Consider the following 15,591-nt stretch of genomic DNA (forward strand, 5'->3'; position numbering starts at 1 on the left):
GGCAGTCAGAAGTCTTATCTCTCTTGTTCCCTGGACATTGCTGTTATCCTGTTCTTTTTTCAAGATGCCCAGATTTCATATTGTTCAAACACACATGCTCTACAAACAATTTGTGCAGTTAACGCAATCATCACAGGGTCCTGAGGCGACATATATCCTCCTCAGAGCTTACAAAGAAGATGACTGGATTAAGAGATTAAAGTAAAGACCAGCATAGGAAATCACAAGGATATTGATTGGGGAAGTGATAAGTGTCCATGAAATCTTCACAATTTATGTTCAGAGATTGCAGTAAAGACAGGAGTAAGAAATTAAAAAAGTATTAATTTGGGGAACTAATAAATGTCCATGAAATCTTCACAATTTATGTTCTTCTGCCACAGCTTCAGCCAGTCCCTCCGTTTGGGGTCCCTGACTTCCTGCAATAGGGTACAGGGTTTCTTGTGAAATAGAAATGTTCAAAATTGATCAAAAATATTTTTTAATAAAAATAAAATTATGGAAGTGATATTTAAACACACATTGGAGAAAATTCAGTCTTAAAATCTGTCCTTTAACTCACTACACTGAAATACTCCAATGAACTAAAACCTTCCAGTCTTTTTTGTTTACGTTTTCAACTCAAGTAATAACAAATACATCTTCCTTTAAAAAGAAGGAAGGAAGGAAAGAAAGAAGAGAACATTACAACAAAGTCCCCTCTGCTATCTTGGTCCTCAATCGCTGCCTACTCCTCTAAATCGAGATTTAACCAATGTTTGGTAAGTATATTTCCAGAATTTTCTCTGTATATTTTTGCTCCACATGGATGTACCCAGAGTAAATATATAGTACTATTTTTCACCTAAGGTTTTTGTTTATGTGCAATATAATCATTTGGTAGCTTCATGTAACCATCACCGCAATCAAGACACAGAACTCTTCTATCATCCCAGGGCTTTCTGGTGCTACCTTTTAGCCTTAGAGCCACATCCATTCTCCCTCTCACCACTTCTTAATTTCTGGCAACCATTAATCTGTTTTCCATCTTAATATTTTGTCATTTCAAGAATGTTATATAAATGGACTCATACAGTGTCTAACCTTTTGAGATTGCCTTTCTTACTTGGAATAATTCCGTAGAGATCCACCTAGGTTGTTGTGCCGGTTGTTTTCTTTTTACTACTGAGTAGTGTTCCGTGATATAGATGTACCATAGTTTGTTGAAGCATTCACTCATTGAAAGATATTTGAGTTGCTTTCAGTTCTTGGCTATTAAGAGTTCAGCTACTACAAACTTTTGCATACAGATTTTTACTCGAACATAAGTTTCCATTTCTCTGGGATAAATGCCCAAGAGTGCAATTGCTTGGTCATATGGTAAGTGCAGGTATAGTTTTGTAAGAGGCTGCCATATTTCTTTCCATAGTGACTATGGCATTTTTATATTCCCACCAGTGAAATGTAAGTGATCCAGTTTCTCTGCATCCTTGCCAGCATTTGTTATCACTGGCTATTTCAGTCATTCTGATTGGCATGGTTTTAATTTGCATTTCCCTAATTGCTAAGCTGTTGAGCTTCTTTTCATGTGTGTATTTGCTATCTGTATATCCTCTGTGGTGAAATGTCTGTTTATGTCCCTTGACCATTTTCTTATTGGATTGCTTGTTTTTTTTTTTTTTTTTTTTTACTGTTAAGATTTGATGGTTCTTGGTAAGTTCTATATGCAGGTCTTTTGTCAAATAGGTGGTCTGCATATTTTCTCCCATCTTTTTTTTCTAAGGTCAGTGTTTATTTTTATTGAAGTTATACATGCACATATTTAAGTAGGCAAATACTTCTATAAGGTTTGTTGTGAAAAACAGTAGTACTGGATCCATTCTTCTCAACCTTCCCCTCCACAGAAGCAATCACTTTTAGCTCTTTTAGTTGGCTCTTTTGGTATTTACCTTAACCCACCTATTAATAAATAACATGCTTATTATTTACCAATGGTGGGGGAACAGTATCTATTGTCTCTCCACTATGAAAAAATGAAGATTTAGCCTTTTTTACCTTTCCTTTCATCCCAAGCCCATGTATACATCCCAATTTTTAATCCAGTTCCTCCAGGACAAATCTATAATCTCATATTCACAACTTATGAACTGCAAATTTATGAACTACAAAAAGTTTTTTCATAACTGACCCAATCTGAACTCATTTGGCAGCAAAACCTGAAGAAAAACTAGAAAACCTGAAGAGAAGCTACTATCTTTATTTATACCACTTAATATAAATATTCATGTGTTACACGGCAGAAATACTGATGTGTTTAGGGAATGATCGCTGTGACCCTGCTGGGGATGTTCTGTAACAACATATGTGTTACCAAGAACTTTGGAATACACACCATTTTTCTTAAACAGATTTGAATTCTGAAACAGATGTGACCCAGGGATTTTATATGTGGGATTGTGGACCTGAATAGTAATTATTTGGTTATATAAATATTCAGTGTTTAGTCATTATGACTATTAAATAGAATCTATTCACAAGCAATCCCATTTAATGCTAATCACGTGGAGGATCTTGGTTTACAAACTCTATTGATGTTTTATAGAAGTAAACATTATTTGTTTACTCATTTACTGGCTAAATTAGTAGCCTTCTGGTACAGCCCTTGACTTGAAGACAAGAAAACACACTTTAGGTAGATATTTTATTGCTTCTGGACTGAGTTGTTTTAAACTCTCTATTTTGGCGATAATACTCTCAAAATGAAAAGGAGCTTAGAGCCACTACTTTATACTCACCTTACTAGGAAAATAATGTGTCATAATCATTTCCATGGAATTAAAATGTTTTTTCAATTAAAAGTATAAAAAATTTTAATGTGAAAGTTTCTTCACCATAGATTACTAGAGTAAAAAAGAGTTTTAGATAATCTAGAACATCTGGAACTGTCTGAAAGCATGAATTGCTCTAAATTGTTTCAAAATGGTTGTTTTGAAGTGGTCTGTTTTAGAAATTACTACATTTAAAAATTTATGCATAATGCACGGTGAGTGTTTGATCCCCTGGGTTGCAAATGGCCAGCCAGTAATACTCCAGCAGCTCAAGCCAATTCACAGGGACAGAGTAACTTAAGAGTAAAGCAGACAGAATTTTTTTTAATTGACTTTGTTAGAGACTGTAAAAGGTTGGGAGAACCTCACAAATTTTCTGGCCCAGATATCACTTACCACTGAGCAGAAGACACTGAAGATATACAAGCTAAGAACAAGAAGATGATGAGTCTTTCCAAAAGAGCTGCTGCATGTCCTTCTTTGGTTTCTGCAGATAGTTCTAAAAGAAATTCTGACAAGTGATTTTCCCAAAATCCTACCCACAAATTAACAAGGAGTTCTTGGTAAATAACATGAATCCATACATTTTTATTGCTGCATATTACCTCTTAATGCTATGTACGTTGTAAATTCTGAATTTTGTCAGTATAAGGATTAATAAGGAAAACATATTTGAGGTATTCTCCAAACGGGATTTATGTAGCGTACTTCATTTTCAGAAAGGTATATATTTTCTGTATGTACAAAATGACAGACATTTGAAGACTTTCTTCAATAGGGACACATGGAAATATTTTACTATAGTAAACCATTTCCTAAGGTATATTTGCTTTACAACTTGTTTAAAATTGCATTTCTTATATTTAGTTGTTTCTGAGTTGTATTCTTTATAATAAAACTGTAATCATAAGTATAGCATTTCAATGAGTTCTGTGAGTAATTCTAGCAAATTGTCAAACCAGAAGGCGGGTCGTGGGAACCGCCAAATGTGTAGCCAAGTTGGACACAAGTCTTGGTAAGTCGGAGAACCCATTTGGCTAGCCTTTGAAGTAAGGGCAGTCTTGTTGGGGTCTTTACCCTTCAACTTGTGGGATCTGCTTCTAACTCCAGGTACTTAGTGTCATAATTGAATTAAATTGTAGGACACCCAGCTGGTGTCAGAGAATTGTGGTTAGAACACATTTATTTTTGTGTATCAGAAATACGGGATTTCTAGAATGGCCCTGATTCACAGAAACTTGGCTTGGGAAAAGAAAGAATGAATGGGTGGCGGATGAGGAATCTAGTTTCTTGATAGCTACCTGATAACTCATGATATGAGACTGCACTGTGCTGCAATCAGTTACCAAAGGTAAAAATTATCGGTGGAATTTAGAAATGGTGGTAGACTCAACTCCAAAGGAAGGGAATCATTTGAATTATAAACCAAAATGTATCTGAGACAGGTCTCAATCAATTTAGAAAGTTTATTTTGCCAAGGTTAGGGACGCCCCTGTGACGCAGCCTCAGGAGGTCCTTACAACATATGCCCAAGGTGGTCAGTGTATAGCTTGCTTTTACACATTTTAGGGAGACACGAGACACAATCAATATGTGTAAGATGTACATTGGTTCTATCAGGTAAGGAGGGACAGCTTGAGGCAGGGGCTCCCAGGTCCTAAGTAGATAAGAGACAAAAGGTTGCATTCTTTTGAGTCCTTTGATCAGCCTTCCACTGAATACACAGTTTAGTCTTACTCAGTTAATCTGCATTTTTACATAAACAATAGGGGAGAAATATGGGATTTCTGCAATCAGGTACGCATTTGTCTCAGGTGAGCCTCAGAGGGATGACTTTTTCTGTCTGTCTTTTGTCCACAAGGAATTTCATTGTGGGCTAATTGTGAGGGAGGTATGTAGCTTTTTCTCTTTGCAACTATCTTATTTAGGAATAAAATGGAAGGCATGTTTGCCTGACATAGTTCCCAGCTTGACTTTTCCTTTGGCTCAGTGATTTTGGGGTCCCGGGATTTATTTTCCTTTCACAGGGGACATAAAGAAATGCAAAATAATAAGAAATATAGTAAACATACAATCCCTTGACTGTATCTATAATAGCTAAAGTGAGAGTGAAAGAAAATGCTAGGGTGGATGTTGACCTTGAACCAAACTCAGATTTTGGTAAGTCTCAGCTATGGCCACTAGCCTTAGGCAACCCCCAAAAGGAACAATTATGCTAGGACAACAGAAGGTAGCTCTGGTCAGTAAGAGGGTACTTCATGTCATGGGAGGGCAAACCCAGAAAACTACTGAAATCAGTAGGTATAGTGTGAAGGAGCTGTTTCATTTTGTGAATAGTTATCAGCCTCCTGAAGAATCTTTACCAAAGTGGACTGTGAGAGTATCTAATTTAGGGGCAGTACCTTTGGTTTTGAATGCTGCAATGCAGAAGATTATGTTTGGATTGATACAGGACCCACAGCTCACTATGGAAAAATCATAGAAGGTTTATGTGATCCAGACACACAGCAGGTTATTCCAGAGGGAACAGCTGGCCTGGCAGACTGGATAAAAGCCACTGTAAAGAGTGTATTTACCCTGAGAAGGACTTTCTGATTCTCTCTATAAATGCCAAGTGAAATAGCCCAGATGAAGAGGCTGATATGGTTTGTATGCAAACCACTGAAACTGGAATTATGATTATCAGGATATTTATCTACTGAATATGCCCATTACTCAGTCATGGTAAATGCTGTGATTCAAGGGACCCCGTTTGCAAGGGCACCCCATGTAAACTTTCTCTTGCAGAATTCAACAACAGAGAAGGCTTATCGGATTTGCTGTCTCTGCTTCTTGATGTGGGTCATAAAGATATCAAGAACATTCATCAACAAGACAATGAGAAGAGACAGCAGAAACAGAGAATTCATTCCAGTAGGGTGGAAATTTTTAGATGGTTATTAAGAAATGGGATGAATAAAATGGGCACTGATGGGTTGAAATAAAGATCTTAATATAGCTCTATAGGAGGTTGGGTGGACCAATGGGACCCCCTCTCCTGGGCCTCCAACACTAAAAGAACTCCTAAACGTCTGCTTTATTTATCCCAATTTGGAGGATTTTTTTTCTTTTTTTTTAAACAGATACAGGGTCTCATTATATTGCCCAGGCTGGTCTCAAACTCCTGGCATCAAGCTATCCTACCATCTTGGCCTCCCAAATTATTGAGATTACAGGCATGAGGAGGCTGACCTTATATGGAAAATGCTATAACCCTTTTAAATTTCTTTGTCTCTGCCTTTATAAATGAAACCTTAACTTCTCCACTTTAGAGCACTGACCCCATTCCTTCAGAATCTGTGTTCTGGGTGGCTATCCTCGAGCTTTTCACTCAAATAAACTCTATACTTAATCTTATTTTCTAAATCTAATGATTTGCATTTGACAACAGTAAAACAAGCCATGTAAATCCACCCATCAAACCATATTTATTGGACAGGATAAACGAGGATGAATGAGATTCCCAACCCCACCCAGTCCATAATAGAAGCCGGAGTGTTGGTCTGGACAAATTCTTGGTGTAATTGCCCTGTGTAGAGCAGAGGGCTTATGCAAAAGCCTATGAGCGCCTCACAGCAACAACGACGGGACCATTTAGATGTCGGACTAGAGAATTCCCATTTGAGGGGCAATTAATAGCTTGCTATCAGACATTAATTGAAACTGCCTCTATGACTGAAGGACATAAAATAATCTTGAAACCTGTAGTATCTATCATGTCTGGGTTGATGTCAGAGAAACACTAATGAGGAAGAAAGTGGAAGGGTTCCATAATAAAGTGGAAATGATTTGTGTAGGAATACATACTGGGGGGATGCAGTGTATTCATCAGCCGGTAGGCACTTTTCCCCTAGGACTGTCTTTGGAAGTCCCCAAGGATCTGCCAGATTCTGTCATCACTTGGACAATATGCCATAAACAGCTCTTGTTTAATCAATAAATAGCTGTTTGGTTTATGGATAGCAGTTCCAATGTGATCAGACAATATCATTACTCTGATCAAAAAATGTAAAACAAAAAAAAATTTTTTTCTGAGACAGCATCTTGCTCTGTCACCCAGGTTGGAGTGCAGTGGCATGATCATGGCTCAACTGCAGCCTCTACTTCCCTGGCTCAAGCAATCCTCCCTCTTGAGGAGCTGGGACTACAGATGCATGCCACCACGCCTGGCTTTTTTGTAGAGATGGGGTTTCATCATGTTGTCCAGGCTGCTCTCAAACTCCTGGGCTCAAGCAATTCCCCTGCCTCGGCCTTCCAAAGTGCTGGGATTACAGGCATGAGCCAGCACACCCAGCATAGAATGTAAAAACAAATCAGCTTGGTGGGCTGTATTGCATGCTGTTTATTCTTATGTTTGGGTTTCTATGTACTCATTTGTGGTGGCCAGTGGCCTGGTCATATGGTCAGGCAGAAGAGCAATGGGAGATTGGTCTAGTAAAGGGATGCCCTGCCCTGACACAGCATGGCTCTGTGGAAATCATTGTGGGAATTTGAGTGGTGCATTAACGTAAGACATGTCAGTGCTCATAAGAGGACCTCCCTTCCAGCATCAAAAGGTGATTGGAGTCGATGAGCAGATATCCAGTTTATTCACTTGGTATAACCACCTGGGTCCATAAAATGACTCTGGGGAGCTGCAGCAATACATAGATAGGGTGAACATAGACATGTTCCTCTTACATCTTCTGAGGAAAAAACCACCAATAAAAATTGTTCTGTCTGCCAAAAAGAGAGACAGAGACTCCAGATAGATGGCCAGGGGGCAGATTCCCCAGGGAGAAGGCCCTACACATGGAGAACAACTTACACTGATGCCAGTGGCCATGGGCGAGCTACAAATGGGTCCTAACATGAGTAGGCACTCTGGACTGGGCTTTGCTTACACAGGGAGAGATGCAAATACTTAAGAGTATCAGTTATGCTCAGTCAGGTACGATCTTTTTGCTATAAAGAATCCTGGGTCAAATACAAGGGGGTGGTCTGTGATATACGAAGAATATATATGGTCTTGTGAAGGACGGTTCCTGGCATAGATCTTCCAAAGTCCTTGGAATTTCCTGAGTGATAAGAATATCTTCATTATGCCAAAAAGGTGACTACTGGCGGAGAACGTCTAGATAGCTTCAGAATGGGGCTGACTGCCAGAAAAACTGACCACGTAATTGAAGTTTAAGCCACTAGACCTCTGGGCAGAGGAGGGGGCTGGAGACTGAGTTTAATTGCATGGCCAATGTTTTAATCAATTATGCCCATGTAATGAAATCCTAATTTAAAAAGAAACAAACAAAACTTCAGAAAAGTAAGGCTCAGGGGAACTTCCTAGTGGGTGAACACATTGATGTGCTAGGAAGATGACATGCCTGGATTCCACAAGGAGAGGACATGGATGTTCTGTGTTCCCTCCACGTTCCCTCCCCCAACTTTTTCCCAGACCATGCATGTCTTCCATGTGGCTGTTCCTGAGTTGTATTACTTTAATAAAACTGTAATTGTAAGTAACGTGTTTCTGTGAGTTCTGTGAATCTTTCTAGCAGATTATCAAACTTAAAGTGGGGTCAAGGGAGCCTCCAAATGTGCAGCCAAGTCAGACACAAGTGTGAGTAGCCTGGGGACTCTGATTGTGGCTGGAGTCTAAAATAAGGGCAGTCTTAGGCCAGGTGCAGTGGCTCATGCCTATAATTCCAGCACTTGGGGAGACCGAGGAGCACGGATCACTTGAGGTCAGGAATTCAGGAGTTTGAGACCAGCCTGGCCAACCTGGTGAAACCCCATCTGTACTAAAAACACAAAAATTAGCTGGGCGTGGTGGTGGGCACTTGTAATCACAGCTACTTAGGAGGCGGAGTCACAAGAATGGCTTGAACCTGGGAGACGGAGGTTGCAGTGAGCTGCGATCGGGTCACTGCACTCCAGCCTGGGCGACAGAGTCAGACTCTGTCTCAAAAAATAAATAAATAAATAAATAAATAAATAAATAAATAAATAGTAGTATTTTTGGGAACCTTGCCCTTTAACTTGTGGGACCTGTTTCTAACTCCAGGTAGTTAGTGTCAGAAATGGATTGAATTCCAGGATATGAGAGAATGGTTGTTTAGAACACAGACTTTTTATTTTTTGCATTTATTGTGGTAAAATATACATAACACAAAACGCTTTTAACCATTTTTTATTTTTAAACATTTTAAACTTCTCATTGAAATATAACAATATAGGAAACATATAAACAGTACAACTTATGAGTACACTACTCAATCAGATTTCATCTGGATCAAGAACAGAATATTCCAACATTCCGGAAAAGAAAAGAAACATGTTAAAAAAAAATATTTTTATTTAAAAAACCTAGACATAGTAATTAAAATGGGAGTTAAGAGAGGTAATCCCTCTATCCCTTTGTGTGTGTATATATATATATGTAACATACATAATCCCATATATATGCATCTATACCCACCCTATAATGTACCATTTTCAGAAACGGGTTTATAGAAGACTTTCTAAGGGGTGTTTGTTTTATTGTTTAAAAGATTATGTGGTAATAACTTTGGGATATACTAAATTAACAGTAATCAAACAGGTTTATCACCCAAGGAAATTTTCACAAATTCAGACTTCAGGGCCTATTGCCTGACCATTCTCAAGTCAAGAGAGGAATGAGGAGACTACCTCTTGCCCATTCTAGATATATTTTTGAAATTATGATAAAATATACACAAAAAAATTTACAATTTTAACCATTTTTATGGGTACAATTCAGTGGCATTAACATTCACGATGTTGAGCAACCATCATCGCTATCCATTTCCAGAATTTGTTCATCCCAAACAGAAACTATGTACCCGTTAAACAATAACCCCCCCATTTCCTCCTGCCTGCAGTCCCTGGTAACCACTATTCTCCTTTATGTCTCTATGAACTTGCCTTTGCTGGCACCTCATAAAAGTGGCTTCTTATTTGACCTTTTGTATCTGGCTTCTTTCCCTTAGCATAGTGTTTTCAAGGTTTATCCTGAGGTAGCATTTATCAGAATTTCATTCCTTCTTAAGGCTAAATAATATTCCATTGCATGTATTATAGCACATTTGTTTATCCATTCATGATAGACACTTGAGTTGTTTCCATCTTTTGCTATTCCAGTAATGCTGCTATGAACTTGGTGTATAAATAGCTGCATTTTATACATTTGTACAAATCCATCCTCATGTATTTTTGTTCTATAAATAAATAAACTTTTGGAGGCACTTTACAATTTAGAGGTCAAATAGAAATTAATGGTAACATACATTTCAAAGAGTCCATTGTTTTATTATCAACATCAATATTTGTTCATGCTGAAGATTTAGGGATGAAGTAATGGGCAAAAAACTGAAATATAATCAACACTACACAGGTATATCTTACGTATATAGTAACATTTTGCTAATTATTGGACTAAAAAATATAAAAGATAGAAATACATCAGTTACTTTGTGTTTCATCTTTCTGAATGTACTTTTACGTTAAATACACAGCAAGTACTTATACTCATTTAAAGATTATGCTTTTTTCTTTAGCAACCAAAACATGCTTACCCTTGGTTAATCAGAATTATTTCAAAAGATAAAACTTCTTAAAGATAAGCATGGCATTTAGGGCTTTAGACCCATACTCTTGCTGGATTGGCTGCTTGATGATTGCTCTCTTTCTTTTGTAATTTCCATCTCAATTTTGGCTTTGATTTTCTCCCAATCTATTTGGAGCTGCAATAGAAAAAAAAAAGAAGAAATATGCTTAGATAGTATAAGACATTTTTGTTTACTCCAAAGTAACCAAGAGTAAATAGATAGAATGTGTGACTTCCAAAAGATTAGAGAAAAAGAGAACATCAAAGTTAAGAAGAAGAAATAATGCTTGGCCAGGCATAGTGGCTTACTCCTGTAATCCCAATACTATGGAAGGCTGAGGTGGGTGGATTGCTTGAGTCTAGGAGTTTGACAACATCCTGGGCAATGTGGCAATATTCCAAGACGGGAAAATAAATACAAAAAATAAAAAAAGTAGCTGGGTGTGGTGCCACACACCTGTAGTGCCAGCTATTAGGGCAGCTGAGGTGGGAGAATCAAATAAGCCCTCGAGGTCAAGGCTACAGTGAGCGGTGATCGCACCATTGCACTCCAGCCTGGGTGACAGAGCAAGGCCCTGTCTCAAAAAAACAAAAACAAATAATGCTCACAAAGTAGTTTTAAGAATAAGACCAAAAAATAAGAATTATATAATAAAAAGCAAAGACTCTCATTGTGATTCAAAAGACCAAAATCTAGTCACAGCTATTTATAAAGGTGCATCTAAACAGTCCCATGGAGCCTTAGGATTGTGCACAGGTGCTCAGGGACAAGGTAAGGGATGAGATGGACTGCCGTCTTCCAAACGAGGAAAAAACGGACAGGACTCTGGTTACCAAGCTGTTTTTCAAATAGGTTTCACATCTTATAAACTGAAGTTTCCACTGGAAGCCTAGTTATGAGGAAAGACGGGGATTCCTTAGCTTCCCCTAAGCATATTCTGTGAAAGTGACTCCTTTGCACCAACTCTTAAAGTAAGACATGGTGGTCATTAAGACAATGAGGAAAAGATGTTAGAGAAAGCGAAGGGAAAGCAAGACTGGGAAACACATGAAAAGAATAATTGCAAAATACACACATTTTTATTTGTTTGCTTCCCTTCTATCCGTTATGCAGTCTCCCCTCCTCTAGCCCAGCCCTATTCCTCTCCTAAGTTCATTAGACTTACTAGGAATAGACTCTGCCCCTGAGTTCTATGAGCAACTTGTTTAGGAAAGCACATTCTACCACTTAACAAAGTTTGGAGATCACTAGTTTAGGAATGTTTATCCTTTCTGAGGCAAGATATGGAAAAAATTGGGTCATAGATTAAACTAACTCTGATTTACAGGAAATAAATCCAAACCCCTGAGCCTGAGCCAGATGTGAAGAGGTTTTCACCTCTGTTTAGGGGAGCTGAATGGAATAAGTAGCATTAAAGAAGACTGAGGGACCCTCAGTCTGCTTGAACAGATTTATCTTAAGTGAGGGGTTAATTTAACTTTAATAGGACTTCGTGCCTCTTTTATCTTATGATTGAGGTTAAAGAAATTAAATATTTTTTTAAATTCCAATATCCCATATCTGAATTGCTGTGAAGCAATTTGTAAATATTTTGGCTCACCTTTATTTTTTTATTTTTATTTTTTATTATTATACTTTAAGTTCTAGGGTACACGTGCAGGTTTGTTACATATGTATACTTGTGCCATGTTGGTGTGCTGCACCCATCAACTCGTCAGCACCCATCAACTCATCATTTACATCAGGTATAACTCCCAATGCAATCCCTCCCCCCTACCCAAAATAGGCCCCAGTGTGTGATGTTCCCCTTCCCGAGTCCAACTGATCTCATTGTTCGTTTCCCACCTATGAGCGAGAACATGCGATGTTTGGTTTTCTGTTCTTGTGATAGTTTGCTGAGAATGATGGTTTCCAGCTGCATCCATGTCCCTACAAAGGACACAAACTCATCCTTTTTTATGGCTGCATAGTATTCCATGGTGTATATGTGCCACATTTTCTTAATCCAGTCTGTCACTGATGGACATTTGGGTTGATTCCAAGTCTTTGCTATTGTGAATAGTGCCACAATGAACATACGTGTGCATGTGTCTTTATAGCAGCATGATTTATAATCCTATGGGTATATACCCAGTAATGGGACGGCTGGGTCATATGGTACTTCTAGTTCTAGATCCTTGAGGAATCGCCATACTGTTTTCCATAATGGTTGAACTAGTTTACAATCCCACCAACAGTGTAAAAGTGTTCCTATTTCTCCACATCCTCTCCAGCACCTGTTGTTTCCTGACTTTTTAATGATCGCCATTCTAACTGGTGTGAGATGGTATCTCATTGTGGTTTTGATTGCATTTCTCTCATGGCCAGTGATGATGAGCATTTTTTCATGTGTCTGTTGGCTGTATGCATGTTTTCTTTTGAGAAATGTCTGTTCATATCTTTTGCCCACTTTTTGATGGGGTTGTTTGTTTTTTTCTTGTAAATTTGTTTGAGTTCTTTGTAGGTTCTGGATATTAGCCCTTTGTCAGATGAGTAGATTGCAAAAATTTTCTCTCATTCTGCAGGTTGCCTGTTCACTCTGATGGTAGTTTCTTTTGCTGTGCAGAAGCTCTTTAGTTTAATTAGATCCCATTTGTCAATTTTGGCTTTTGTTGCCGTTGCTTTTGGTGTTTTAGACATGAAGTCCTTGCCCATGCCTATGTCCTGAATGGTATTACATAGGTTTTCTTCTAGGGTTTTTATGGTATTAGGTCTAACATTTAAGTCTCTAATCTATCTTGAATTAATTTTCATAGAAGGAGTAGGGAAAGGATCCAGTTTCAGCTTTCTACTTATGGCTAGCCAATTTTCCCAGCACCATTTATTAAATAGGGAATCCTTTCCCCATTTCTTGTTTCTCTCAGGTTTGTCAAAGATCAGATGGCTGTAGATGTTTGGTATTATTTCGGAGGTCTCTGTTCTGTTCCATTGGTCTATATCTCTGTTTTGGTACCAGTACCATACTGTTTTGGTTACTGTAGCCTTGTAGTATAGTTTGAAGTCAGGTAGTGTGATACCTCCAGCTTTGTTCTTTTTGTTTAGCATTGTCTTGGCAGTCCTGACTCTTTTTTTGGTTTCATATGAACTTTAAAGCAGTTTTTTCCAATTCTGTGAAGAAACTCATTGGTAGCTTGATGGGGATGGCATTGAATCTATAAATTACCTTGGGCAGTATGGCCATTTTCACGATATTGATTCTTCCTATCCACGAGCATGGTATGTTCTTCCATTTGTTTGTGTCCTCTTTTATTTCACTGAGCAGTGGTTTGTACTTCTCCTTGAAGAGGTCCTTTACATCCCTTGTAAGTTGGATTCCCAGGTATTTTATTCTCTTTGAAGCAATTGTGAATGGAAGTTCATTCCTGATTTGGCTCTCTGTTTGTCTGTTACTGGTGTATAAGAATGCTTGTGATTTTTGCACATTAATTTTGTATCCTGAGACTTTGCTGAAGTTGCTTATCAGCTTAAGGAGATTTTGGGCTGAGATGATGGGGTTTTCTAAATATACAATCATGTCATTTGCAAACAGGGACAATTTGACTTCTTCTTTTCCTAACTGAATACCCTTTATTTCTTTCTCTTGCCTGATTGCCCTAGCCAGAACTTCCAACACTATGTTGAATAGGAGTGGTGAGAGAGGGCATCCCTGTCTTGTGCCAGTTTTCAAAGGGAATGCTTTCAGTTTTTGCCCATTCAGTACGATATTGGCTGTGGGTTTGTCATAAATATCTCTTATTATTTTGAGATACGTTCCATCAATACCGAATTTATTGAGAGTTTTTAGCATGAAGGGTTGTTGAATTTTGTCAAAGGCCTTTTCTGCATCTATTGAGATAATCATGTGGTTTTTGTCTTTGGTTCTGTTTCTATGCTGGATTACGTTTATTGATTTGCGTATGTTGAACCAGCCTTGTATCCCAGGGATGAAGCCCACTTGATCATGGTGGATAAGCTTTTTGATGTGCTGCTGGATTCGGTTTGCCAGTATTTTATTGAGGATTTTTGCATTGATGTTCATCAGGGATATTGGTCTAAAACTCTCTTGTTTTGTTGTGTCTCTGCCAGGCTTTGGTATCAGGATGATGTTGGCCTCGTAAAATGAGTTAGGGAGGATTCCCTCTTTTTCTATTGATTGGAATAGTTTCAGAAGGAATGGTACTAGCTCCTCCTTGTACCTCTGGTAGAATTCAGCTGTGAATCCATCTGGTCCTGGACTTTTTTTGGTTGGTAGGCTATTAATTATTGCCTCAATTTCAGAGCCTGCTATTGGTCTATTCAGGGATTCAACTTCTTCCTGGTTTAGGCTTGGGAGACTGTAAGTGTCCAGGAAATTATCCATTTCTTCTAGATTTTCTAGTTTATTTGCGTAGAGGTGTTTATAGTATTCTCTGATGGTAGTTTGTATTTCTGTGGGGTCGGTGGTGATATCCCCTTTATCATTTTTTATTGCATCTATTTGATTCTTCTCTCTTTTCTTCTTTATTAGTCTTGCTAGTGGTCTATGAATTTTGTTGATCTTTTCAAAAAACCAGCTCCTGGATTCATTGATTTTTTTGGAGGGTTTTTTGTGTCTCTATCTCCTTCAGTTCTGCTCTGATCTTAGTTATTTCTCGCCTTCTGCTAGCTTTTGAATGTGTTTGCTCTTGCTTCTCTAGTTCTTTTAATTGTGATGTTAGGGTGTCAATTTTAGATCTTTCCAGCTTTCTCTTGTGGGCATTTAGTGCCATAAATTTCCCTCTACACACTGCTTTAAATGTGTTCCAGAGATTCTGGTATGTTGTATCTTTGTTCTCATTGGTTTCAAAGAACATCTTTATTTCTGCTTTCATTTTGTTATGTACCCAGTAGTCATTCAGGAGCAGGTTGTTCAGTTTCCATGTAGTTGAGCAGTTCTGATTGAGTTTCTTAGTCCTGAGTTCTAGTTTGATTGCACTGTGGTCTGAGAGACAGTTTGTTATAATTTCTGTTCTTTTATATTTGCTGAGGAGTGCTTTACTTCCAACTATGTGGTCAATTTTGGAATAAGTGTGATGTGGTGCTGAGAAGAATGTGTATTCTGTTGATTTGGGTTGGAGAGTTCTGTAGGTGTCTATTAGGTCCGC

At 38.2% G+C, this 15,591-nt stretch overlaps 1 protein-coding gene across 8 annotated transcripts in view; it reads right to left on the bottom strand.

Moving 5' to 3' along the window:
- Nucleotides 1-8,933: 8,933 nt before the first annotated feature.
- Nucleotides 8,934-15,591, bottom strand: part of IFT80 (intraflagellar transport 80) — a 133,819-nt gene continuing 127,161 nt past the window's right edge. For 6 of the 8 annotated variants that reach the window (XM_050779905.1, XM_050779904.1, XM_050779907.1 and 3 more), the window contains one exon: nt 8,934-10,585. In XM_050779905.1, coding sequence (XP_050635862.1) covers nt 10,475-10,585 — 111 coding nt within the window. In that variant the 3' untranslated portion in view covers nt 8,934-10,474. The remainder of the gene's footprint in view (nt 10,586-15,591) is intronic. The other 2 variants (XR_007723393.1, XM_050779909.1) reach the window with 2 other exon arrangements.

The sequence above is a fragment of the Macaca thibetana genome, chromosome 2 (assembly GCF_024542745.1).
Source record: "Macaca thibetana thibetana isolate TM-01 chromosome 2, ASM2454274v1, whole genome shotgun sequence".
NCBI lineage: Eukaryota > Metazoa > Chordata > Mammalia > Primates > Cercopithecidae > Macaca > Macaca thibetana.